The sequence below is a fragment of the Tamandua tetradactyla genome, chromosome 10 (assembly GCF_023851605.1).
Source record: "Tamandua tetradactyla isolate mTamTet1 chromosome 10, mTamTet1.pri, whole genome shotgun sequence".
NCBI lineage: Eukaryota > Metazoa > Chordata > Mammalia > Pilosa > Myrmecophagidae > Tamandua > Tamandua tetradactyla.
The window spans coordinates 6,956,445-6,983,944 of record NC_135336.1 but is presented as its reverse complement, the minus strand read 5'-3'; the positions used below and the strand labels follow the sequence as shown (position 1 = coordinate 6,983,944).

The 27,500-nt window shown below is 48.1% G+C and overlaps 1 protein-coding gene across 5 annotated transcripts; it reads left to right on the top strand.

Annotated features, from left to right (window-relative positions):
• The first annotated feature begins 2,919 nt into the window (after positions 1 to 2,919).
• On the top strand, positions 2,920 to 27,259 carry BCL6 (BCL6 transcription repressor). 5 transcript variants are annotated; one of them, XM_077117855.1, is made up of 10 exons: positions 2,920 to 3,136; positions 13,972 to 14,010; positions 14,780 to 14,951; positions 16,516 to 16,737; positions 18,023 to 18,994; positions 19,766 to 19,950; positions 21,311 to 21,478; positions 22,599 to 22,729; positions 22,846 to 22,983; positions 26,040 to 27,259. In XM_077117855.1, exons 3-10 carry the CDS (start codon positions 14,791 to 14,793, stop codon positions 26,181 to 26,183), a joined length of 2,121 nt encoding a protein of 706 aa, XP_076973970.1. In that variant the 5' UTR covers positions 2,920 to 3,136; positions 13,972 to 14,010; positions 14,780 to 14,790; the 3' UTR covers positions 26,184 to 27,259. The 5 variants fall into 5 exon arrangements, with proteins under 5 accessions (XP_076973970.1, XP_076973969.1, XP_076973973.1 ...); XM_077117854.1 differs by having other exon boundaries at positions 3,136 to 3,242; XM_077117858.1 differs by lacking the exon at positions 2,920 to 3,136 and adding an exon at positions 7,546 to 11,239.
• The last annotated feature ends 241 nt before the right edge of the window (positions 27,260 to 27,500 follow it).

The window sequence follows — 27,500 nt, the reverse complement described above, 5'->3', positions numbered from 1 at the left end:
AATTTGAATTATTCAAGACAGTCCTTTCTTTAATCCCATAACACAGTGTTGCTGGAGAGAGGCAGGCTCACAGAGTGATGCCAACTGGTGACTAATGGGAAGAGATAAAGAATGAGAGAAGAAAGGACATTCTGGAAAAAAACTTCAGTAGGCTTAAAATTTGTCAAAGTTACTTTCCGAGGAATTAAAAAAGAGCTTGAAGGGTGGATGCACAATTTTTTTCACTGTTCATTTAGTAAACAGAAAGGAGCCCTCCTAAAAACAAGTATCTTTAGGCTATTTCCAATAATTCCTTTTCTTATTCCCTAACAGTCTCCCGTTCTGATCAAATTTCTTTTAATGTAAACACATTGATTTGGCAAAATATGCAGTAGAAATGTGGGATTCTGGCCCTTTGATCCCAAAAGTAATGTGCTGAGAAGGTTTGAGGTCCCTAGTGGTGAGGTTATTTATCTGTAAACCACGCCTGGTGGGCTCTGCCACTCCATGGGCCTCCTACAGAAGTTTAAGTGAAGGCTGAGGTAAGGAAAGGGTGAATCCTTTCCAGCCCCCACTCTGGCTGGTTCAGTGGAGTGTAGGAGCAGATTTCCCTTTGCTCTGCAGCGCCCCCATGGGGCTAAGATTGGACTGGCAAAGGGGAATGCAGGAGGGACAAGCTGTGCATCGGTGGCCAGGCAGGACATTGAGGGGTGATGACAGTTTTGACAAGAAAAGTGGCCAAAACTCACAGAAGAAAGCCTATTAGAGAACCAATTACAGCTCAGAGTCATACAATGCACATTCCAAACATATGAATACATCTGAAAAATCCTCAAGTTTGTGTTGCTCACAAAAAGAAACACACACACATATAAATACACAAAGAAAATCACATCAGCAAAATTGGAGTGTCATGCTTGACTCCAGAGGGATTCATTTTAAAACTCTTTGAAAATAAAGGGAAAGAGGATTCAAATGAAAAGGCAGGTAGTCTGCTTTCAGGCAGAATGAGTACAGGCTGGACAAATATCATCTGTCTTTGGCGGAAAATGTTCATTTCAACAACACTGGCAGGATTAGGCCTATATATACTTTTCAAAAATCCTTCACAAGACGGGCTTTTCTGCAGAGACTGCAATAATCCGTCTGTCAATAAGTATTAAAATATTCCAATTTCACACCAAGCTCCAGCCCTTGTGGAAAAGAATCGACCCCTTTGGACTTCCCTTGGTTCTAAAATCCTCAAGACAGCCTTTTTAAAAAGGGGGCTACATCGATCATAACCTTTTCAGCAAGAGGTCTGAACTCCTTATGGGGCTTGTCAGTGAAAGTGATTCTAGATACCCCAGCAGAGAGCCATCTTTCATGGCTCTACTTACTTCTCTCCATTACAAACCAAAACTTAGGGTTGGGAGAGGTGGATTATTTTGAGAGAAATCTGTATGAGAAATTAGCACGTTCAGAAATTTTGTGGAACCTTTAAGAACTCATCTGTAATTTAATGCGTCGCCTGAAGGACTCTCATAGCCAAGGCTCAGAACAGTCTGACCTTTGAAAGCTGCTTCTGGTCCAGACATTTTGGGTTAATTCTTGAGGAATCTGAAATATTATTTCCTCCTCACACCCTTCTTTTAAGAGAGACATAAAAGAAACAAGAGTCTCCCTCATTCAGGGATGAGTAGGAGGGGAAAAAACCCCAACCAACATTTAAATAGGGAAACTGGCAGATCTGACAAACAAACCAGAGCCACAATGAAATGATTCTGAGCAGCATCTGCCTTTAAAAAGAGAGGAAGAAAGAAATAGAGAAGGAAAGATCTCCCCTTTTCTCTCCTCCCCCCAACTCTATTCCAAAGCTAAGGATCTTACTGCCGTACGGTGCGTTGTAGTTGTAGCACAGTATGTTCTAAATACATTCAGTATCTGTGTGATACTGGCACCGCAGGCCTTTAGAATTCCCTCTGCCTGATCTCTTAAACACAGACTGAAGATTTTCTACAACGACCTTGAAACGAGCGGCGGATGGGGGTGAAGCAAACCTTTAAGAAAAAGCAAAACATAAACACGTATGTGGCTCACAGAATTTTGTAGAACACACGCGTAAACCTAACCAAACACAGATACACACGTTCCTTGCAATAAGAAATTCCCTGAGTCAATAACAGAAAGAGTAAACCCACCACTTGCTGTCCTGGAAAGAAACAACCAAAACAAAACAAATCCTTTGAACATTTCTCTAAAGTGCAGGGAGACTCCCTTCTGTAAAAGTCCAAGGGAAAATCGAAAATTGCACCAGCAAAAGAAAAACGTGGTTTTGGGAATTGTTACATTATGACCAAAATTTTAAGCTTCTTTCAATCTATCAGTATCCTCTATAAAACGCTTGGAAGATTAGTTGGGGGAGGGTGGGCGGGGGGCACTAATAAAAATCCAATCGATGCCGGATCCTATTTACGTAACACCACAAACTTGAAAAGGCAAAATCAGAAGCAAAAATCTGAAAATCATAAAAATACAACCACCAAAAATTCAAAGCCACCACCCCAGAAAAACAACAACAACACAACTGCCCCCCAAATAAAGTAAATGAACCCACCGAAAACTGTCGGCAAATATTTTTCTCGTGGTGCCTAATAGTCTCGGTGTTTATTATTTTCTCTCTCTTTCTCGCCTCTCTAAACCTATTTACATATACCATACTTTCTCCAATGGTTCATGCCTCTTATTCCCTTTGTGTGTTTCGATCGAGGAGTTGATAGAGAAGAGGTTAAGTTTATGGGCAAGAGGGGAGGAATCAGCCCCAGACCCCGGGAAAGCAAGCGCACTCCCCCTCTTATGTCACCGAATAGCAAATTAGTTCTCAGAATTCCAGAGGCCGAGCTTTGCTACAGCGAAGGCTGCGACGTCACAGAGGAGGCGCCCACGTGACGGCGGCGGAGCAGGCCATACCATAGACTCGGGTCTGAGAAGGGAAGGCCACGTTCTGGCCTCTCTAGTCTCGAGCAGAAACCTACAAATCTGAGGCGCCTAGCCTGTGAGGACCACGAAAGATATTGTTCAGTGGAAAAACATTGTGACTCTGAAGGCGTTTGATGGGAAAGGAGAGGCAAAAATCTAGGCGAGGTGACACCGAGTCCTCCCCTGCCACGCAGCAATGGTAAAGTCCGCAGCTCAAATTCCGAGAATTGAGCTCTGTTGATTCTTAGAACTGGGGTTCTTAGAAGTGGTGATGCAAGAAGTTTCTAGGAAAGGCCGGACACCAGGTGATTATTGCTGTTGCTGCCGCCGCTGCTGCTGCTGCCGCCGCCGCCGCTGTTGCCGCTGGTGCCGCTGCCGCCGCCGCTGCTCATGATCATTATTTTACCTTTTAATTCTTTTTTTCCGCTCTTGCCAATTGCTTTGGCTCCAAGTTTCCTATATGTATCTATTGATATAAATGTATATATATATATATATTGATTGATTGATTCTAACTGTCAGGTGTTAAAATAAATGCCGAAGATTAGTCCCACGTCTCTCCCACTCTAGGATATAGATTTTTATATATTTATTATGATGATGATGATTGTCTTTGAGTGAATCGGCCGGGTTGGGGAGGCTTTTGCCACCCTCCCTTGTGTTGTTTTGGTTTTTGAAAAGGAGGTGGAGGAGAGGAAGGAGGGGAATTAGGGGGCGGCCGGAGCAAAGAGGACGAGACAGTGTTTGGGGGGTGATTCGGGCAAGTCTGGGGGCTGTCTGGCCCTAGACGGCGGAGAAGACGCGCGCTCGCGCTCTCGCTCTTTCTGCTGCTGCTTGCGTACAGCTTGTGATCTCGCTGGATTCGTGCGGCTCTGTTTTTTCCCCTCTTTTCTCGCTTGCAAGCTGCCTTTGCTCAGTCGCTTCTTCCTCCCCATTGCCTCCCTCCCTTCTCCCTTCCCTCGCCTCTCCTTCCTTCCCCTCTCCCGCCCTTCTTGGTAACTCCGGGAGGCTAAGAGGGAGACTGCCCGCTCTCTCGCCCCGCTGGCTCCCATCCACCAGCCTCGGTCCTTTAGATTCCCTGCCTCCGAACCGAGATTTGGGAGGAAAAATGCAAGCGAACTCCTCGGGTTTTTGTTTGTTTGTTTTTTGGGGTCATAAACCCTGATGAAGTATGGTGTCTACAGTTTCCTTTCAGAGCCTTGTTCTCCCAAATGAACGAGGAGTGTTTTGGAGACCCCTCCCCTTGTGTTTTGGGGGGGCTTTGCTGGCATGGGGGCGGAGATGTCGAACACTTTGAAAATTGATCTTTCTCGGTCGCAGTCAAGGGAGCCGGGAAGCCCCGCGTGCTCCCTCTCTCCCCATCCCGAGGAGAGAGGCTGATGGTGGGACAGGGATTTTTGGGGTGGTGATGGTGGGAAAAGGGTGCGCGTTTGCACCTGCGTTGCCGTTCAGCGCGTGGGGACTCGGAGAACCTTGGCAGGACAGCCCAGCCGAGCGGGAAGGTGGCGGGATATTTGGCGGCCGCCGTGTTTGTATTTTGGGCGCTGCGTGACTCGAGGTTGGCTCCCAAGGGTGTCCCCCCTCCGTAACTAAATTTTATTTTTCCCGTGGTGCGAGCTCTGGAAGAAGGCAACTGCGGGCCTGAGCGTAGCTGACGACAGGCTTCAGATTTCCGAGGTCCATACACTGGGCGACGGGAAAAACAAACAGCCCCAGTCCGCGTTCCTTACGTGCGAAACCCGGGAGGAGAGAAGGGCACTTTGTGGCCTTGGCCGGGGGGCTCGGCGCGCGACGGGGCGGAGGAGGGGCGCGGATGCCAAAGGGAGATCTTTGTGAGTGATTTTGCAAAATGGATAGCGAGGCTGGTTGGCTTTGCAACCTGTGGCTCTCCTCGAGGGAGTAGGAACCGGGGAAGGCGGCGGCGGCGGCGACCCGGGGCGGGAGCGGGGCGGGAGTTGGAGCCTCAGAAGTCAACTGCGTTCGGGGGCAGCTGGAGCGAGGGGCCACCCGGTTGCTGGATGTAGTGACCGCGGTAAATGTCTTGAGAACTGTGGGTTACGTTGCCTTTATGGTGCTGTATTATTGAAACCCTAGCGAAAAATAGAACTAGTGTTGCAATAATGAGTTTTAAAGCTCCCCCCATGGAAAAAAGAACACAACACAACCAATTTTTTTTTAAGAATGAAAAAAGACTTTCGATGTTGTGTCCCCTCCGGCAATGGGGATGATGTCCTGACAGCTGAGCAGGTGGAAGGACCCCAAACCTTGTGTCAAAGCCCAGAGCTTTTGCTGGGTCCCTGACTGCCTCAGAGAGCCAGTCCATTCCCTCACCCACCCACCCACCCCGTCAAGAAAAAAAAAAAAAAAAAGAAAAAAAGAAAGAAACAGATTTAATATATTTTATGAATTTTTAAAAAATCAGTTTATAGTTTCCAGGAGGAAAATCTTGTAACACTTTATTCTATTATTTTTAAAGCAAAGTAGGTGTCAGTAGATACATTTGTTTTTACTGTCCGGGGAAAAAAAAGTGAGGCAGGAGAGAGGGAACCAGGGAAAGGGCTGTTTAGAAATACAGTTTGTGGCTCTGAGCGATGCCACGGGCTTCCTCTACAGAGACTGCCAATTTCCCTTTTTCTTTGCAAGGTGTGTGTGGTTTTAATAAATAACTTAAAAAAATAGGGGGGCTGGCAAGATCGTCAGTAGACAGGTATCTATTTTGCTCACTATTTACTACCAAGAGCCCTTGGCACTGGAACAGAACCTCATAAATCTGCAGCCTAAGTTGAAGTTCATCTGGCCCTAGTCCACACGCTATTCCTGAAGGTAGCAAACATGAGCTTAAAGGAGGAGGTGAAATCACATTCTTGCTTTAGAAAAAATACATACATTTTTATATACATCATCTCCCTCTCTTTTTTTTAGGAAGAAAGATATCTGGCTTTGGGGAAGGAGGGAATGGCAATAAAGAGCCAGGAGATCAGCTTTCCCTTACTAAAACGATGGCAATTTAAGTCTGCCAGCTAAAATGGAAAGCTGTAGATGGGAAATATTTGTTCTCCCCTCCCCCAATTTATAAATAGCAGTTTCCAATATTGCAGGCCCAAGTCTTGGCCGACTTTAAGGATCTGTGGGAAATGGCAATAAGGCTAGAAAATTGCTTGTAAAAATTGTTCGATTTAAAGGAGGAGACAATCAGAAGAAGCTGGAATTCTCCAATTGGTCTTTTTCTCTGTGCTTAGTTTTGAAGCGTTTTTTGCCTTCGTGCTTTCTTGAAAAGACTGTCCCAATTTATCCTGGGTTTGGTGGACAAGGATGGAGCTCTAAACTCTCTTAAGCTGTCGTTTGCTGAACTCTTGAAGAGTTCCAGTTATTGGTTGAGTAAATGGTAGCCTGACTAGATGTCAAAATCCTTCCTTCCCTCTGCCCTGCCGGGTAGCCACGCTCACAACCAACTTTGTTGTGAAAACTTAGCGATTCAGAGGTTGTGGAGCGACAGCGCCACCCCTCGGTGGGTGAAACTCTTATTTGCAAAAAGTCAAATATTTGAAAAGTATTATGAAATGATCTTATGAGGCATCCTTACCCCCTCCGGAAAGGGATAAAAACTGACTTCTTTACAAAGGACTTTACATCTCTCAAATGGGAAGGAAAAGTTGCTTTCCAGCTAGGATGGCGTCATACACAGACAATTTCGTACGAATAATCTTGACGGGGGTAGGGTGTGGTTGTGCCAGGTTAGATTTAAGTAGGAGGCGTCTCCAAGTGGAGGCCGCCCCCTTCTACTTGGACTTGATTTTTCAAGGCACCTGAACATCGGTGCCTGCCTGATGTTGAGAGAAAGAGGAATGTATTGATGTAAGACAACATAGTGGCTGGAAACCTTGTTTTGGCTACGGTAGCGGCGACGGTGTTTGTGTGTGTATTGCGGGGTGGGGAATGGAGGGTAGGGAGAGGTTTGCGGATGGCGTGCGACAATGGTAGATTGGTCTGTAGCTGGGTTTGGAGCCCTTTGAAAGTCAAAGTTGTGAAGCGCGTGTTGGTTTCCTGCACTGCGCAACAAGTGGGAACGCCGCCGCAGCGATCCGAGGGTGCCGCGTTGTGGCAGAGTGGTCGTTTTCTCTTCGTTCCCCCTGTAAGCCAGGGACAACTCTTTCCAATCCTCTCTGCCTCCCAGAGCGGAACCAGCAGACCCACCAAAAGACCCCACTCTTTCTCCACACCGCCTCGGCTCTGCAGGAAGGAGTAAGCTTAGGTGGGCTCCAGCCCTCGGCCACTTTATTCCTAGTGCGTAGGGGTCAGGGATTTATCCTCGGCTCTCATTGCTGGCGGACTATGGTTGGCAGAAACCTCTCCTAAGACTGTCGACTGCCAGTCTGTTTTTTGGAGACAAGCCACCCTTTCTTTCCCTTCCCAATACCACCAGCTTTTCGAGTTGGAAAATCAGCGCAGCTCCAGATACCGCCATATGGTTACTAAAGGCGTGAGCAACGGGAAGAGCGGAATCATGCCCACCAAGTTAAATGTTTTCCAGCTTTGGCTATAGAAGGGATTCCCTCCTTTCCCCTTCTCCCCTCAACCCCCCCCCCCCCGCAACAGACCCCACCCCACCCAAAAGGGAGAGTGTGGAAGCCTTTGGCCGCGCGGTGATTCCCTGACGGGCTGAGACCGCCACCTAGTGGTGAGCCGTGGTCGAGGCCCCCGCCTTGGGCGCCTTGGGCGGTAGACCTACCAAGTCACCTTTGGGTCCCCGAGTATCACGACCCGCTGCTAAGGAAGCAACAAGTAAGACAGGAGGACTGGCAGAAGGAGCGCACCCTCCAATGAGAAACGGCATCCGACCTCCAAAATTTTGGCAAGAAGGCTGAAAATTAGAAAGGTCTCGGATGCTGACCGTGTCTATCATTCTTCAGTGACACGTTATATATCTCCTATAAGAGAACCATACAATAACCTTTTTTAAACACTGTCTGCCTGTCGCTGTCGCCCCTCTTTGGAGGAAGTTGGTACTGGAAGGATGCCATCTCGGAGCTCAGAGGCTTGAACATTTCCAACGCATTTCACAATTGAGGCAAAAGGCCTCGGAGTGGGGCCGTGACCGGGACGAGATTTTAAGCATTCGTATTCCACGTCAAAGGCGTGTTTATCTCACATCCTTTGAAGCATCTAAGAAAGAGGAGCAGCAGGGAAAGCCGTGATTTAAACCTCTTAGGGGCTGAATTGCCAGCGCACATTGGAAACTGTTCCCAGCAGCCTTGGAGGAATTTGTTTTGCAAGTATGGCCTAAGATTTTCCGTAACAGACCTTATAAACCTATTGTAGTATTGGGGACGGGGGGTGGGGGGTGAGTACGAGGGGCCGCATCCCAGAACTCCAGGGTGTGCTCGTGTATGTATGTATGTGGGGGAGGGGGGTTAAGGCCTCGTCCCTATACTTACGCCGGCGCCACGCTGTACCCGTGGCTCAAATTTGAACCTTGAAATCACTTTGCCCTATCCTTCCATCCTCTTCTAAGTGGCCTGCCTGCCGCAGGCAGTTAAAGCCCTGGCGAGAAACTAGGGGTGTGTGTGTGGATCGTATGGACAGGTTGAGCACAATCCTCGTAGAATTTGTGCCACCACAGCGTCTTAGCAAAGTTTTCTTTCTCCGAGCGCGTGACTTAAGAGGGCAAACGCAAGCCCGGCGTGCTGGTGGCCCCTAGTGGCCGCCGACGCGCTTACTCGCGGGAGGCGCAGCCCTCTCCATCTCCCAGATCCGCCGCGGCCGAGTTCTGCCTCTCCCACTGCTGGACCTGTTGGAGGCGGTGTCGGAGAAACCGCCTCTGTTCGGGTTGGAAAGGAATCTGGGGACGGACGTGTTTGAAGCGCGGTCAAGTTTGAGTCATCGCTTTCCAAGGACAGTTAGTGCCTTCCATCCTCATTAACGTGAATAAAGACCTTGGTTGACTTTTGTCCAGAGCGGATTTTAAAAGGCATTGTTTGTTTGGGAGATCAGGCCTCCTCCTTCCCTCACAGCCCCCCCCCCCTTTTTTTTTTCTTTTTTGCAAAGGCCGAACTCGGTCCAATCAGGTAGGCCCAGAGCCCTCTCTGCCCGGGGACGTAGTTTGCTGGCATTGTCTGCTGGCCTTCTGGAAAGCGGTCGCGAGCCAGGGCGCATGGGGAGTGTCCCTTCTGCAGCTTCTCTTCAGATCTCGATGATAAAACACATCCCTCTATTTTACTGCATTTCCTAGAAGCCTGCAGGCTTGCAAGAGCGCTGTTGGCAGGAAACGTGATAGAAACGAAAGTCAGGACATAATGTCCCCTAACACCTCGGTCGCCCAAAGCGGCTGCAGCGGCCGCCGCGTCATCAAATTCGCTTTCTTCTACTGTGGTCTTCTCACCCTCTGGCCCCCCAGCCAAGAGAGCTCGAAGAGTGTTCCCCCCACTCCAAAATCAGCCCGGTGGTTTGACCCCACTCCCACCTCAGGACCCTCCCTGCTCATTAGCTAAACCTCTGCCTGGCAAAGGGAGGACGCTTCGGCAGAAGCCCTGATGCGGGTTCCACTGCGGCAGCTCCAGCCTTATTAAAATTCCTCCTCCCCAACCCTAAGTAGTACTTTGCACTTTCAAATTCTCCCTTGGATTTTCCAGCGAGTTATTGGAGTTATTAGATTACCAATAAAACAACGGCTGGCAGGGAAGAGAGAGAGGGGCGGAGGGAGAGAAGGCGTTCTCCAAATCAGGAGACTGGGTCCAAACTAGGTCAATGGGAAGAGGGGAGGAGCGAGAAGAGGAGGGAGTGAGGTGGGGGTGGGGTTGTCTCGGTATCAAGCCTGGACCCAGGGCTCCCTCTAGTGTTAGGCTGCGGCAAAACACGGCTGAGCTTGAGCTCCCGGAATTTCGTACTCCTAGATTTCCAATAAATGCATTTTCTTACATTCACTTTCCCTTCCCAAAGTCTCATCCCCCATACCATACTAAATTCCAGCCTTCGCTACCACCTTAGTCCCACTAGGCGAAGGGGTGAGAAAGCCTCAAAGTAGGATTTTACGAAGTTAAAGAGGCCCAATCTTCGAGACCGGGTCTCGGGTGCAGAGCGGCTATGCGGCACGGTGTTTCGTTGCCAGTGTTTTAGGACAACACTGGCCTTGGAAGGGGCGTCTTTCACCAGACCCCTGCCCCATCTCCCCGCACACACCACCACCACTACCGCACGAAAGTGCCTCTAAAACCCGCTCCTGAGACCAATTTGGAGATGGCGTCCAGTGGTTATAATTCCGAGGAAGGCCAAATCGAGGCGGGACAACTTTGGAGTGCGCCCCCCGCGCCCCCTAGGGTCCGCGCCTGGGGCTGGGCTGCGTCCTAATCGTGCCTCTCCGACTTCGGGGAAATCGGATTCGGAAATCCCAAAACCCCGCCAGGTTCAATCTGGCAGGTCCTAGTCTAAAGACCCAAGGCGGAAATCGAGCCGCGCCGGGTTCGCTTTCTTGCCAGTGTAGGCGGAAGGGGCTTTCGGTTTAGTTTCTCTCCAAGTCAGCTGGAGCGCGCAGGATGGAAACCTTAGAGGGACTCCATCTTGTTGACCTTGACGCTTTTCCTAACCACCCCGTTTCCAAAAGCAAACAAACAAAATTAGCAAGCAAAAAGAGGGAAAAAGAGAAGAAACAAACGACGCATCAGGCAAACTAACGCCGGAATTGGGTAATTTGAAGTCATGAAATGAGTCTCGGATCGGCCCCGGAGTCCCGGGTTCGAGACCCGCCTTTGCCTCTAACAAGTCTGACTTTCCCAATTTATTAAATTGTTGTGGAGGAGAGGTTGGATTCGGTGAACTCTGAGAGTGCTGGACTGGTCGCGGACGAGGGATGTAGGGGAAAGTGCCGCATTCCCCGCGAGCCTCCCTCGGCGCCCTCCACCCCCACCCCAGGCGGGGTGAATCCCCGGCGGCCCGCGCCTCGCACGCAGCTATCCTGGCGACCGTCGGGGCCGGCAGCTTCCTGGAAAGTTACTTCTCGTTGGAGCCGGCGATAAGCAGAGAGCGTTCTGTGAAATCCGCTGAGTAGAGATCGACTACGTTCCGGGAATGAGGGCTGTGCCATTCCCCTCACTGCTCCCCGCCTTGACGGCGTAACAGGAAAAAAAAAAAAAAATGCACAGGCACAATGTTAGCTACCGAAGTGCACGAAAAGTTTTATTTGAATCGAACTGAATTAAGGGCCGCTACGGTTATACCGCGGCGCCTCCGCAGTGCCTGCCGGGGCTTGGCGGCGGATGGGCAGCGGTTCCCGCAGACAGCCCGGGGGTGGGCGGTCCCTGGACGGCAGGTATTGCGTCTTGGGGGGGTGAGGGATCTGCACCGGGCTTGCCCGAGCGCGTAAGACTCACATTTGTGCCCGTGTGTGTAAGAGCGAGAGAATGGGGCTGCCTGGTGCCAGCTTGCTCCCTCATTCTTAACTTCACGACTCGCCCTTCTCTCTCTCATTCCTCTCTCATCTCTCTCGTCTCCCCGGCCCTCTCATTTCTCTCTTCTTTCCTTTTGCTGGTGGTGTTGGTGTGCCTCTCTCTCTCTTCTTCTCCAATGGGAACTTTGGAAGATCTGAAATAGGTGCACCTATTTCAAAATACTCAGAGAAAGCGCCAAAGGATAGAACGGGTGTGGGACTGGAGAAGAGAGCCAATAGTTCTCACTCCGCAGTTACTTTGGTCCTGGACCGTGGGGTGGAGGGGAAGTCGAGGTCTGTTGTCAGTTTCTCGTTGACAGTCCTGATCTCTTGGCAGTTTTTGTCTTGTGGGTGGCTTCGGTGATATGGTTGGAGCTAGAAGACTGACTTTGTCCTGGACTTTGCTAGGAATTACCTTTGAGATCCTGGGCAAGGCCTCAGTATCCTTGCAAGAAAAGCAGGGATAGTACATGGATTGGATATAAAAATGAGTAGTGGGCCGCGGTGGCTCAGCGGGCAAAGTGCTTGCCTGCTATGCAGGAGGACCTCGGTTCGATTCCCGGCCCCAGCCCATGTAACAAAAACGGAGAAACAGAATACAATAAAACAAGAAAATGTTTAAAGATGTTTCCCTTTCTTCCTTCCTTCCTTCCTTCTATCCTTCCTTCCTTCTCTCTGTCTTTCCTTTAAAAAAAAAAATGAGTAGTAAGTGGCTATGTGGTTTGTAAAGGAAAACAAAACAACACAAATAATGGGTGCTTCCCCATCTGCAGCATCTAAGAGGGGTGACAAGGCTGCCACATCCAACATAGCACATCCACTCACTAGTTGTGGGAGCCTCCTACGCCAGAGTTGGCTTATGAAGGAGTGGACTTCAGAAGGACTTGGGCCTCTGCGTATGTGGGTTTGTGTTTGGCTAGACCAGGCAGAGGCTAGGCTTAAGGTGTAAAGTGCTCAGCCCAGGGCCTGGCCCACACTGGACACGGGGGAATTGTTTTGTTTGTTTCTGTCGACATGTGGAGTGAGTCATTGCCACTTGTCAAGGTGAAATGGCAAATCTGGGCTTCCTGTGGTTCCAAAAGTCTGCGAGTGGAAATCCACAAGTGGGCTGGTGGTTGAAGCTGGTTAAAGGACAGCCCAGGTATCCCAGACGTGTTTGGGGATCTCTTCCTTGATGGGGAGAAGAGAATATTTTTAGATACAGCTCATAGGCATCCTCAGCATTCTTTCTGAAAGGATACGGTCATTATATTTTGGGTAGGGCCAATTTAATATATCAAAATTACCCATTTTGAGTTTAGGATGGAGAGAGGAGATAGGTTCTTTTGTCTCTTTCTGTCCTCTTCCTTCCCCGCTTCCTTCCCCTTGGTCCCCACTCACTCACATCGAAGCCGATGAGATTGAATGCCCACAGAGAAATGTCAGAGTGTTTGGTTACAGACTGAAGGAAACCTCTCATTTTAGAGTGCTCATTTGGTAAGACTCAGCAGCCTGGAATGGGACAAAGTGTTTGTGTGGGGAAGGAACTTAAAGATGAGATTCACCCACCTCAGGGTGCTGTGCTATGTGCTGTGTAACACGTAGGCGGACTTGGAAAGGGGACAGGAATTTGAACTAGAAAAGCTGGGGCCAGGCCACCAACGTGGCCCAACACGACCTCGCTGGCTTCAGCCCCTTTACCCAGAAAGTAACTGTAAAAGGTTATGCTATTAAGCAGTGGTGGTGGGGAGACGGAATTCAAATATTGTTTTGTTTTGTAACCCACATACTATCATAAGTGAGAGACTTACATACACCTTTGCCTTTAATTATTTTGTTTTAGAGAGACTGATTTGAAGAGGGGTATTTATTTCATTAAATGTCTTTAAGGTTTAGGGTTCTTTGGCCAGTTCTCAGCTAAACCACATATAAATCTTTAACCAGCAGAGGGAAGCATAGACTTGGAAGTTACAACACTAGAACTAGTTTTAGACTCGGGAGGGAAGAGAAGGGAGAGGAAGCTGTTTGAAAAAGAGGGGACAATTCTCCAGGAAAGTGTAAACATGCCATCTCAGGTTGCATTCTCCAGATTCCTTACTCATACTTCAGTATTTCTGACAATACTGCTTGTCACTTTTGGGCGAGCGAGTCACCTGAACCTTGGTCTTAATTTTGTCACCAGTGCAATAAGGTTAAAGCTTTGCCGAATCATTTGAAGATTTGAAAGATAATATTTTGGCAGATTTTGAAAAGTGTCCAATGTTTTTAGGCCCCTAAAGGATGCTTATCATTAATATTGAAAGAACCACTTATTTTTTCTTTCCTATAAACTGAAGTGGGCTTTGAATGATGTTTTTTTTTTAATTTGAGAAAGTATATGTGTGTGTGTATAATTAATATATACAATTCTTTTCCTAGTACTCAGGGTAAAAACATTATTATCACATAGCTTTGGTCCTGTTGTTTCCGTAAGAGCAGAGTTGGAAAATGTTTGCTTGCTTGTGGTAAAACCACACCAGCTGGCAGGCTGGAGCTATCAAAGCAAAAGTAAACATGTGTGTCCTAAAATAAGGCTATAGTGGACAATCTTACATTCATTAAATCAATTTCTATTTGCTCTCTTTTCTTCCCTAAAGGTTTTAAGAAAAACTTTGGACTGTGAATCTGGGCATTGGGTAAGTAAATTAAATTATATGCTTTAAAATTATGTGGACAAACTGGTGTTTTTTCCATTTGCCAATGCATGTATTTCTTTGAATGCTGCCTCTCCTTTGTTCAGAGGCTGAGTAACTGATCCCTCCTTCACTCCCAGCCTCCCCCACTTCACCCCTGCATGGCACCATCTTAGCACTAAGTATGCCGTTCATGCCCTTACTCATTTATTAGTTCAGAACTAATTTAGCCCCTATTATGCACCAGCAATGTGCTAGCTGCCAACAGGGGAAAGTGATATATGGTGATGCGATAATGAAATGAGATACTGACAAGAAAAGCTGTTTTTTTTTGAGAACCTCCTATGGACCAGACACGTATCTCTAATTTTGACAAGCACGTAGGTATTATGACCCCCATTTTACACATGGGAAGCTAAGTCACACAGCTAGTAAGTGGCAAAGCTATCCTGCCAACCTTCAAAGCATGGTGTCTCTCCTTTGCAACACACTGCTTCTCAGTACTTGGCAGAGCATTTGCTATGCGGTAGAAACACAGGACAAACACTCATTCCCTTCCCTTTCCCCCTAAGCGGCTTACTGTCCATCCCAAATTCTTGAATTAAGAGGTGAAAAGAAAGACCCAGAGATGGGCTGTGAATTGTTCAGAGACAAAACACAAGGGCCTAAGTTTGCATTGCATACCTTAGCAGGCTGAGCCACCCTCTGGAGCACACCTCACAAGCAGGAAACAGGTTGCGGAGGGCTAATAGGATTTGTTCCTTTTGCTCAGGTGATAACACAATGGCCTCACCAGCTGACAGCTGTATCCAGTTCACCCGCCACGCCAGTGATGTTCTCCTCAACCTCAATCGCCTTCGGAGCCGCGACATCTTGACGGATGTCGTCATTGTGGTGAGCCGCGAGCAGTTTAGAGCCCATAAGACAGTTCTCATGGCCTGCAGGTGAGGGGGCCCGGAAGGGAAGGGTGGATTAATAGAAAGGGGGTGAAGGTGCTGGAGGCCAGCGAGGCAAAGGCGGAGGTCGCTTGCTGCATGGCTCATTTGTCTCCAGGTCTCTGGCCCATGACCTGGCAGCGTAGGCTCCGATCAAGCGAATGAGTGAATGTGCCTTTAGAAAAGGAAGAGTTTCTGTTCTGTGGGCCTTATGGGGGAAGCAATGATAAACCGCCACAAGGAAGGGTGTGTTTGGGACAAACATGGAAAATAAATGGTCAGTTAACCCATGAAAAAATGGAGAGTGAAGGAGAGTCCTTAAAATATTTGAAGCGAGTTCACTTGGAATCTTTCACTTTTTTATGTTGTAAGTGTATTTCTTTTATACTGGAGCTGTGTTCCCTTGGGGGTTCCCATGTATGTATCGTGAGCGTAAGCCAGCTAATTCTTCCTATTTGTGAAGTGTGTCAAGTTTTCAAAACAGTTTTACATTACATTATTTCCCCTCATCCTTCTGTGTTATGGGATGGCAGTATTACCTTGAATTTATAGATGAAAAAGGAAGTCACAGATAGGTAAAATGATACAGAATCAGGAATCTCTCTTGCTGATAGAGAAGTTTTCCAAGATCTACCACAAGCAACCTTTTTTAAATAGTAAAGGGGTCAGAGGTTTATAGAGATAGAAAAATAACAATGTTTATTGAGTGCTTACTGTTTACCAGATGCCACTCTATCCCCATTTATACTTTGCACAACTATACTATGATGTAGTGCCATTATTCTCCCTACTTTACAGATGAGTAAACCCAGGTATAGAAAGGTAAGTATCTTACCCAAGGTTGTAGAGCTAGTAAGTGGTAGAGCTATGATTCAAGCCCAGGAAGTCTGGCTCATTTCTGGCAACCCACTCAGAAAGAGTACAAGTAGGTGACAGCCCAGAATTCTGGCCTCTAACTGAGTGCTCTTTCTACTAGCAGAAAATGTGATACCTGGAGGCATGACTTGAGGTTTGACCTGGATCTTTTAGGAATGATTGACCTGGTGATAGTCGTGGACTTGTAGAAAAGCAGTAGACTGTAGATGTAGGCACATCCATACCCTCCCTGCTTCTAAAGGACAAATGCAATAGGTTGTTTTAAAAAGGGATACTGTGATGAGACAAGAAGGAAAATGCTTATCCCCAAGATGGAATCTAAGAATAGGAACTACAAATGGGTGCTAAATTTAACTCTGGTAATTTGAGTAGTTAAGAGTAAAAGGAAAACAGGCTCTGTGACTTTGAGGAAATCACTTAACCTCTCTGAGCCTTAGTCATTCCCTCCCTCCCCCCACTGTTATAAAAGGCATACAATTGTAGAACCTACTTTGCAAAATTTGCAAGGAATGTAGGAGAATGTATGCAAAATTACTCTCTGGCATTCAGCAGGCTTTCCAAAAATGGCAGCTATTTTTAAGTGCCATAGAAGTTCTGGAGCAAAACCCAGGGCAGAGGGGCTGGGCATTGATACTGAGTATAATGGATCATAGATTCTATATGTTTTTTTATAGTGAGACATTTGTTTGTTTTACAGTGGCCTGTTCTACAGCATCTTCACAGACCAGTTGAAATGTAACCTCAATGTGATCAATCTGGATCCTGAGATCAACCCAGAGGGTTTCTGCATCCTTTTGGACTTCATGTACACCTCTCGACTCAACCTGCGGGAGGGCAACATCATGGCTGTGATGACCACAGCTATGTACTTGCAGATGGAGCACGTTGTAGACACCTGTCGAAAGTTTATCAAGGCCAGGTGAGCTGGCACCTAGGTGGAAGCCCTGGAGCTGGGAGGGATGGTCCCTGATCTGAAACCTTTGATAATTCTTCATGCATACAGAAAAAATCGCCTTCCATGTCACACCCCACCTTTCCCCTATTGTTCTTACCTCTCACTGCAGCCTCCTGAGGGCTTTTAAGACATGACCATCATTTAAAGGTGAGGAGCCTGAGATCCAAAGAAGCAAAGAGCTTAGCTTGAGTGGGGAAACAGAGACTCCCTGGGCTTAACATCTTTAGAGGCATTTGATTCAGCCACTCTATGGTGCTTAAATCCTTGCTCAAATCAAAGAGTATTTCACCCTGTTGTTTGAACACCTCCAGGGATCAGGAACTTATATTTTCAGAGCCACTCAGTCTACCTTGCACAGTTAGAAAGCTCCTTTTTATGGCATAGTGCAATCTCGCCTTTAACCTTTGCTTGTTTCTAGCTCTGTTAACTGAGATCATGTTGCGCTGGCCTATTTTTTTTCTCCCACACAGTGTCCCTTCAACTATAAGCAGCCACAGCTCTTTGTCCCCTGTGGGTGATGATGGTGGCAAGATCTTCATTGTTGTCACTAAGTGTACTTTCTATGGGTCGGGCGTTGTGCTCGGAGCAGTTAAGTGACTTGCTCCAGGTCACATAGCTGTGAAGTGGCACAGCTGGAATTGGAAAGCGGGCCTGGCTGCTCCAGAGCCAGGGCTTCTCACACTGATGCACGCTGCCTTTCTCCGTGGAAAACCTCTGAGCCACACCAGACAGCATATGGAACAACTTCTTTCCCCGTTCTCATTGTTCTTTGATAGGATACCAGTTTGTTTGTGACCTTCAGAGGGTAGTGCCAGTACTGGATAAACTCTTACCTCCCTGAGCCTCAGTTTCCATGTCTGTAAAATGGAGACAATAATACCTGCCCTTCCGTTCTTGAAGGATTTTCCATGGGTGAAATAAGAAAGCTTTACAGAAATTATAAAATTCCATGACATCCTAAGAAGTGTGGATTCACACCACACACATGTGTTTTAAACCTACAAGATCATGTGTGGGTACCTTACTTCCCTTCTCTGGGTCTCAGCTTCCCCATCTGTGGGCCAGATTTCTAGACTTCTAGCATCAATGTCTTGTCTTTAGAGGGCATTTCCCTACTCCAGAGCGGCATCCCTATGCCTAGCTGAGCCCAGCACTGACAGCACATCCCCCCGGGATTGTTTGGAAGGCCATTTGCATAACAGTTCTGACTGGGGGGGGGACGGTGTCTTCTCTCCTTTCTCTCCCACAGTGAAGCAGAGATGGTTCCTGCCATCAAACCTCCCCGCGAAGAGTTCTTGAACAGTCGGATGCTGATGCCCCAGGATATCATGGCCTATCGGGGCCGTGAGGTGGTGGAGAACAGCCTGCCACTGAGGAGTGCCCCCGGATGCGAGAGCAGAGCCTTTGCCCCCACCCTGTACAGTGGCCTGTCCACACCGCCAGCCTCCTACCCCGTGTACAGCCACCTCCCGGTCAGCAGCTTCCTCTTCTCAGATGAGGAGCTGCGGGATGCCAGGATGCCCATGTCTAACCCTTTCCCCAAGGAGCGGGCCCTGCCCTGTGATAGTGCCAGGCCCGTCCCGGGTGAGTACAGCCGGCCGGCCGTGGAGATGTGCCCCACCGTGTGCCACAGCAGCCTCTACTCGCCCAAGGAGGCAGCCCCAGAGGAGGCTCGGAGTGACATGCACTACAGCGTGGCCGAAGGCCCCAAGCCTGCCGCCCCCTCCGCCCGGAACCCCCCGTACTTCCCCTGTGACAAGGCCGGCAAGGAGGAAGAACGGCCCTCCTCAGAGGATGAGATCGCCCTGCATTTTGAGCCGCCTAGCGCGCCCCTGAACCGCAAGGGGCTGGTGAGTCCGCAGAGCCCACAAAAGTCCGACTGCCAGCCCAACTCGCCCACCGAGTCCTGCAGCAGCAAGAATGCCTGCATCCTGCAGACCTCAGGCTCCCCGCCGGCCAAAAGCCCCACCGATCCCAAAGCCTGCAACTGGAAGAAATACAAGTTCATCGTACTCAACAGCCTCAACCAGAACGCCAAACCCGAGGGCCCCGAGCCGGGGGAGCTGGGCCGCCTCTCCCCGCGCGCCTACGCCGCCCCGCCCGCCTGCCAGCCGCCCATGGAGCCCGAGAGCCTCGACCTCCAGTCTCCGACCAAGCTCAGTGTCAGCGGGGAAGACTCCACCATCCCGCAGGCCAGCCGGCTCAACAGCATCGTCAACAGGTGATTTCAGATGTGGTCTGGGGCCGGGCAGGGTTCTTGGGCTCACTTCTTCTCCCTTCCATGTGATGGAGGCAGGGGTTTGTCTTTTCCTCCCCAGCCTGGAGTGCTGAGCCTCTGTGAGGCGTGCAGTCAGTTTTTATTGCTTATTGTTAGTGCTATTATTATTATTATTTGTATGCTGTATGCTGAGGGTCACATTTCATTCATTTTCTATGGGACTATCCCATTATTGCAGCACCATTTGCTGAAACTCTTTTGGGGAGGGAAGTGCACGGGCCAGGAATTGAACCCAGGTCTGCCGCCTGGCAGGCGAGAATTCTACCACTGAGCTACCCCAGTACCACCTCTTATTGCTTATTAATTGAACTAGCCTAAATAAGGAAATAGTTGCTTAAGTGCATTTCTTAAAAACAAGCGACATTATTCCCCTCCAATGTAAGAGTATGTCATGAATCCCGAAGGCAACTCTTGTGGTCTTAGAGTGACAGGGGAGCCCTCTTTCTTCCCTTGGACTGCAGTAGGTTGTGGTCTGCAGCTGGGGAGGGGGGGAGAAAGTGGAGAGTTGTGGCTTGGTTTGACCTGGTCATTGATCTCTGTAGAGATGCTCTTTGGAGGTAAGTGTGGGGATAATGCTGAGGTCCCTGGTCCTGCGTGGGGCTGCCCATCTCTGGCCTGCCGGCTTGCCTGGCTGCAGGGAGGAGGGATGGCTGTGAGGCGGAGCTGAGCTTACCCTGGTCTGGGTCCTGACGCTCTCTTTCCTCCTGCCTGCAGATCCCTGACTGGCTCCCCCCGCATCAGCAGCGAGAGCCACTCGCCACTGTATATGCACCCCCCCAAGTGCACCTCCTGCGGCTCCCAGTCCCCGCAGCACGCGGAGATGTGCCTCCACACTTCCGGCCCCACGTTCCCTGAGGAGCTGGGGGAGACACAGTCCGAGTACTCAGATTCCAGCTGTGGTGAGTCCCATTCCCTCCTGCCTATGGCTGGAGGAGCAGGCAGGTTCCTGCCTCTGCTCCCCGGGTTTTGTGCTTCCATTTTATTCATGCTGTGGTCTCTGATTAGAAGAAGTCCCTGAGAGGAAGTCCATGGACACACAAAATCACCAGACTTCTTAGGGAACCGGGCTGACGAAAGTAAGGGAGAGGTGGCAGAGCTCATCAGGAGAAACCAGATGTGACCACAGTGCCTCTGTCAGCTTCATTTCAACAAAGGGAGTTTGTGGGACTGGCTGTAACTCTCTGGGCCACTGGAACTGATGTGTGGACACGGCCAGGCTGTAGGCTCCCTAAGGAGAGGCATTGGACCCCCATTCATTCCTGCATCACCCATGGGTCCTAGAAAGCCTCTAGGATGGAGGAGTTGCTCAGGGCATGCTGGCTGGATTAAATTAGATAAAATAAAATTATTACATTGAAGTCTTTGGAGGATCTGTGTTTTGCATCCTTGTTTTTTTAATCAGATAACAAGGTCTAACTCTTCCACCCAGCTTTGGCAACAGAAATAGAGCTCAGTGATACCTAATTAGTGGTTTATCCTTTTCCAATCCAGTTATACAGGAGAGAAAATTCAGGTGCTTTACGTGAGAGGTTTGGCACAGCGACGTGGACTTATAGTTGGAAAAGCTGTGGCTGTTCCCTCCTCTTCCCCTGGCCATTTGCCTTTGCACAGCAAGTCCTCTTCTCTGGGCTTCTGTTTCCATTTCCACAGTCATCTCGGTCTAGCCCCACCTCACAGAAGTGTTTTGGAGACATGAAATAGGAGCAAGATAGGCGCAAGGGTGGCCAGGGGCTCTTCCATCGTCAATAACTCCTCTTTCATTGACCTCAAAGTACAACTGAATTTATTCGAGGCTTGTGTTTTATTTCACGTTATACAATATGCTCCTTGAGATAGGCAGGACAGGGCTTCATTGCCCTGGTTTTGGAGATGGAGACACAGGGAAAGGCTCAGAGAGGTGAACCGTCTCGCCTGAGGGCTTCTGTGTATGAATGTGACTGCCACTGTGAACTGATCAGAAGTGGCAGTTCTCAGAGCCCTTGGAAGAAGCCAGTGCTCTGCAGAGCCTTCGGCACGCTAGTGCCGGCCAGACAAGTGCCTTTTGGATTGAGCTTCTCTTTTGGGACTTAAGCTCGAAATCCGTGTCCTCCCTCCTCCAAGACTGAGACCCAAAGTCTGAAGAATGATAAAATCCCCACAGCCTTTGGCTCTGGGCTCCCATGAATTTTGGGTGGGGATTCAGTCCAGCACTGGGGACAGGGGGAGAGAAACCTTGTCTTCGCGTGCGGACCTTGATGTCCCCCTCCCACCCCCTGACAGAAAATGGAGCCTTCTTCTGCAACGAGTGCGACTGCCGCTTCTCGGAGGAGGCCTCGCTCAAGAGACACATGCTGCAGACGCACAGTGACAAACCCTACAAGTGTGACCGCTGCCAGGCCTCGTTCCGCTACAAGGGCAACCTCGCTAGCCACAAGACCGTTCACACAGGTAGGGCCCTGCACCTCCTCCCCGAGCTCACCAGGATTTCTGGGGACAGTCCAGGAAGAGGATCCTGGAGGAAGGGGCATGGGTCCTGGGAACTCAGGGGCATGGGGCAGGGGGCAGGCTCTGGCCTGGCCTGAATGAGGGGCTTATCCCTGCCTTGTCTTCACTTAATGACTGGTCTGCTCCCTGCATCCTTTGTCGTTTCCCTGGGACGCGCTGTCCTGCGACTCTGCACTTGCAGGGGTCGGACACACTGTGCAGCTTAAAAAACTAAGACTGGTAGAGGGAAAGTGGATGAGGCTTTCGTAAAGGGAGAAAAAAGTTAAACGCTTCTTGATTTCTCCTAAGGATTTGTTCCTTATCAACTCACATTCCATTACCAGGTAGCTTTGTATAACCTGATTGTCAACCAAAGTTTATTCTCTCTTGGTACTTTAAATGGGTCTATTATCCCGGAAACTTTCCATGAAGGAAGGCCCAGCCCTACTATTGATTTCCTCCCTCTGAGCATCTCCCCAGTCAGGCCCCGCCCCTCTTGCAAATGGAAACCAGCTGTAGTTGCCACAAGCGGAAAAGTATGTTTGTTTTAATACAGAGAAACTAGAGCAGCCTGATTGTATCTCCCTGGTGAGTAGGTTGGTTATTGAATCAGTCTTATTTGAGAGATGAACTAGAAGAGCCTTCCCAGGTTATCTAAATTAGGACCTCATTTTCCAGAGAGGGAAACTGAGGTTCGGAGGAGAGCGACTTCTCTGGGTCTGGCAGCCAGCTTATCGCAGGGACAAAGCTGGTTTCTAAGTGGGCTCTGGAACCCCCCTTGCTCTCTGTCCCATGCACTGTGCTGTTTCCTCCCCTCTAGGCCACCATTTGCTCCTCAGCCCCAGCCCTCTGCCAGGTGTGCAGGAGGGCCCTCTGCCAGGTGTGCAGGAGTGTGTGTGTGTGCGTGAGAGGGGGCAGCCCCTGGAGTCTCTCACTGACATCCCCCAAGGGAAAGGAAGGCAGAAGGGGTCCCAGGGAAAACCCATTTGCTTTGAAATCCAGGATCCCTTCCCCACCGAACCCAGGAGACCTTCCCCACTGAATATGGCTTCTCTCTGATTTTTAACTTTTTCCTCTGTAACAGGTGAGAAACCTTATCGTTGCAACATCTGTGGGGCCCAGTTCAACCGGCCAGCCAACCTGAAAACCCATACTCGAATTCACTCTGGAGAAAAGCCCTACAAATGCGAAACCTGTGGAGCTAGATTTGTACAGGTGAGTCGGGTGGCGTGCTGTGAGGACCCTGTGGCCACCGCATGATGGTGAGGGGGCTGCTGGGAGGGCTGCAGTCCAGTCTGGACGAGCAGCTCAGGCTCTGCCCCTCCATGCAGGTGGCCCACCTTCGTGCCCACGTGCTCATCCACACTGGCGAGAAGCCCTATCCCTGTGAAATCTGCGGCACCCGTTTCCGGCACCTCCAGACTCTGAAGAGCCACCTGAGAATCCATACGGGAGAGAAACCTTACCATGTACGTGAGTTCCCCGGTGGCTGCTGGCTGGCCAGGGAGGGGTGGGGAAGTGGTAGGTGAACCTCAGAAGTGTTTGCTCCAGTGTTTGCACACAGTGGACTCACCGATGAAATAATAGTCAGGAGACTTGGATCTGGGCCTGTCAAGAGCCCCCTACTTAACATTGCCCTGGGCCTCAGTTTGCTCATGTTTGAATTAGGTGTTTCAGGCAAGGTGACCTTGGCCTTAGGAAAGAGGTCTGGACTATGCATGCATAGGTGTTGGACTCATTCATTCATTCCACAAATACTTATGAGTACCTGCCGTACACCTCTTCTCAGCTAGATATGCAAGGAAAAGGAGGCAAGGTGTTCTGGCAGGAACATTCATAGGTAAAGGGGGAGAACCAGGAGAATGTGGTATTATTAGAAAAACTCAGAGAAAAGGTTATTTCAAGAAGGAGGAGGTGGCCAGCTGCATAGCACGATGCCACTCATAGGCCATTGGAATTATTACGTCCTGTGAGTTAAGGATATACAAACATATTTAAATGGCTGAAAAACATCAAAAGAAGAAGAATATTTCACGACACATTGCAAATGATAAGAAATTCAAATTTCATTGTCCATAAGGAAAGTGTAATTGGTGCACAGCCACACTCATGGATTTTGTAATGTCTGTGGCTGTTTTCACACTACAGCGGCAGAGTTGAGCAGTGGCAATAAAAAAATGTATGGCCAACAAAGCCTAAAATATGTACCATCTAGCCCATTTCGGGAAAAGTTTGTTGACTACAGCTTTAAAGAGGAAAGATTTTGGTCAGACTTCTGGGATATTTGAGTTCTTATTTGGACTCTTGACAGTAGCCCTTTTGTGGCCTTAGGGTTTCTCTCTGGGTTAAGGTCTCTTTATATAGTGATGGGGATACTAAAAATGAGCAGTTTTCAAACTGGGCTCTCAGAGTTGTAGAGATTCTGCAACTGCTCAGGGCCAGTCTGGACTGAAGAAAGAGTTTCTTTCACAGTTCAGATTTCTATATGAGTTTTCATCTTGAGAAAGTGTCCCACAGGGCGGCCACGGTGGCTCAGCAGGCAGAGTTCTCGCCTGCCATGCCAGAGACCCAGGTTCAGTTCTGGTGCCTGCCCCATGCAAAAAAAAAAAAAACAACAACCAGAAAACAGAAACAAAAAAAGCGTCCCAGGGCCCATAAGTGTGGAACCCACAGTTACAGACAATGCTGAGTCCTCTGGCTCGGACTTTGATGAATTTACTCCAACACTCTCAGGTGGTGAAGGGCACTAGACGTAGAAAATATGAACGAATGGTTAGCCGACTTCACAGGTGGTAACCTGTGTTTGTCTTTACTCATTTATTAAGCCGTGTATGAGTATCTTCTTACTTACGATTTGTTCTTGGGAAAATTAGTTATCCTCCCAGTCAGTACCCTAATTTTCTCATCTATAAAATAAGAAAAATGAAAATGTAAAAATCAATAATTGTACCGACCTTAAGGAGTTGTATTAAATCCTTTCATTCATTAAAGTGTGCAGAATGATGGTTAGCACAGAGTAAGCTTACAGTAAACAGCTGATGTTACATATGTTTGCTAGGATTTTCGATGCATAGGATGTTAGAGTTGAAAGAGATCTTCAGAGTGTTTTGACTTGGCCTTTTATGGCAGGGAGAGCAAAGGCCCATAGAAAATGGACTTGCTCGGGACACAAAGCAGTGGCTGGGATAGCTACAGTAGGCGCCTTGTCTGCTCAGGCCAGGACTCTTTCTATTCAGTGTCTTGTCCATTTTACTTATTTCTTATTTTTTATAAATTAGTTTCTTTTTTTTTACTGCATAAAAACATATTTTATATGTCAGCATTTTTAAATACATTTTGAATTTTAGAATAGTTTAGATTTACAGAAAAGTTACATGAGTAGTACAGCGATTTCCCATAATACTCCACACCCAGCTGCCCTATTGTTAATATTTTATGTTAGTACAATACACTTGTCACAACTAATACTGACGCATCATTATTCTACTGATACCGAACCAGTGCTGATACATTATTATAAACTAAGGCCCAAACTTAATCTGAATGTCCTTAGTTTTTACCTAATATCCTTTTTCTGTCCCAGGATCTCATTCAGGTTACCACATTACATTTAGTTGTCCATTTTACTTTTAAGTAACTTTCTCCACCAAAAATATTATCATCTACTCACAAGAAAATCTATTGGCTAGCTCACATAAAGTACATGTATGAAGAAGAAATATAACTACAGTTTAAAAAAAAGTATACTAGACTACAGAATTTCCGTGAATCTTGGCTAGTCTAGTTAGTTTGTCTAAATGTGTTCGGATTTAGTACATAAATGCCTAAGAGGTATATTTGCTAGCTACTAGGAGGCTTGTAACTTATAGAAATGGTCACTGCCTTCAAAAAAGTCCTCTACCTGTTAAGGTGCTAAGCACAAGGACTATGTGGCAAAGCTAGAAATGGTTCAGAGGTTCAAAAGAGAGGGGGATCATTTCCATCTTGGAGGGATTCAGAAAAACCTTAAAAGTTAAGGAATTTGGGTGGGCCACGGTGGCTCAGCAGGCAGAGTTCTCACCTGCCATGCTGGAGACCCCGGTTTGGTCCCCCGTACCTGCCCCATGCGAAAAAAAAGTTAAGGAATTTGGTTGCATGGGTGGTTCAGTGGTAGAATGCTCCCCTTTCATGCAGGAGATCCAGGTTCAATTCCCAGACATGCACCCCAAAGAAAGTTAAGGAATTTGCCATCTGAACTGCATATTTTGGACAGGATTTGAATTGGTAGAGGAAAGGCGGGGAAGAACATCTCAAGCAGGAAAAAAAGTATGACCACCTCTTTGGAAAGCAGGGAAGGGGCTTTTGCACAACAGCTCCATATACCTCAGCACCAGCCTGGATTCTTCTGGGTTTATACCCTGCCCTTTGAGAGGGAAATGCTGTCCCGCTCCCCTTCCCAAGGAGCATTTCCTTCTCCGGGCACTTGGGCCATGACATACTTCTAGGGTCAGTGATGGCTAACAGTTTGCCTCTGGTTCTCCTCCAGTGTGAGAAGTGTAACCTGCATTTCCGTCACAAAAGCCAGCTGCGTCTGCACTTGCGCCAAAAGCACGGTGCCATCACCAATACCAAGGTGCAATACCGCATGTCGGCCACCGACCTGCCTCCGGAGCTCCCCAAAGCCTGCTGAAGCATGGAGCGTTGAAGCTTTCCTCTCGAGCCCCTTCTCAGAATCGACCCAAAGGATACTGTAACACTTTACAACGTTCATCCCATGATGTAGTGCCTCTTTCATCCACTAGTGCAAATCATAGCCGGGGGGGTGAGGGGGGGGGTGAGGGTCCGGGGGTCCGGGAGCCAAGGCAGCTCTCCTTCCCCCACTGCCGTAAAACATTAAGAAAATAATATTGCTTCTTCTCCTATGTGTAAAGCAAACCATGTCAGCAAAAGGCAACATCATTTTAAATATCCAAGTGGGGGGAGTATGCAAAAGTTCTGACCTGACTTAGTCTGCAAAATGAGGAATGTATATGTTTTGTGGGAACAGATGTTTCTTTTGTATGTAAATGTGCATTCTTTTAAAAGATGAGAGTTTGGTATGTTATCAAAGAGAGGGCTTTAATTTTTTTAACCAAAGGTGAAGGAATATATGGCAGAGTTGTAAATATATAAATATATATATATATAATAAATATATATAAACCTAAAAAAGATATATTAAAAATATAAAACCGCGTTAAAGGCTCGATTTTGTATCTGCAGGCAGACACGGATCTGAGAATCTTTATTGAGAAAGAGCACTTAAGAGAATATTTTAAGTATTGCATCTGTGTAAGTAAGAAAATATTTTGTCTAAAATGCCTCTCAGTGTATTTGTATTTTTTTGCAAGTGAAGGTTTACAATTTACAAAGTGTGTATTAAAAAAAAACAAAAGAACAAAAAAAAGCTGCAGAAGGAAAAAAATTGTGTAATTTTGTTCTAGTTTTCAGTTTGTATATACCTGTACAACATGTCCTCACGGTGCCTTTTTTCATGGAAGTTTCCAATGATGGACAGGTGTGCGCCATCCCTTTTTGAAGCCTAGGCAGACACAGACACTTGAAGTTGTCACTAACTAAACTCTCTTTGAGAATGTTTGTCTCATCACATTCTGCGTCATGCTTGTGTTATAACTACTCCGGAGACAGGGTTTGGCTGTGTCTAAACTGCATTACTGCGTTGTAAAATATAGCTGTACAAATACAGAATAAAATGTTGAAAAGTCACCTTGTTCCAGAGGTCTTTCTTTGTGTGTGATCCTGGACTGATATAGGACGTGGTCTCGTTCCTTCAGCTCTTAACCTTGTGGAAATTGCCCACGGGAGGGGCTGTTGGTTTCTGGCATCTCAAAAAGTATTCCCCATGGTACGAGGCTGGGGTTCTTCCTGGGAGCCGGGCTCGGGCTCACGCTCAGTTTCCAGCACCAGGATGGACTGCAGTCTCCAGACCTGAGGCCCAAGGAGCTCC

Coding starts and splice junctions, on each gene's coding strand:
- BCL6 (XM_077117855.1), top strand. CDS start 14,791: ATGGCCTCACCAGCTGACAGCTGTATCCAGTTCACCCGCCACGCCAGT. Junction 14,952..16,515: donor ACAGTTCTCATGGCCTGCAG/GTGAGGGGGCCC, acceptor TTTGTTTTACAG/TGGCCTGTTCTACAGCATCT. Junction 22,984..26,039: donor CGGGAGAGAAACCTTACCAT/GTACGTGAGTTC, acceptor GTTCTCCTCCAG/TGTGAGAAGTGTAACCTGCA.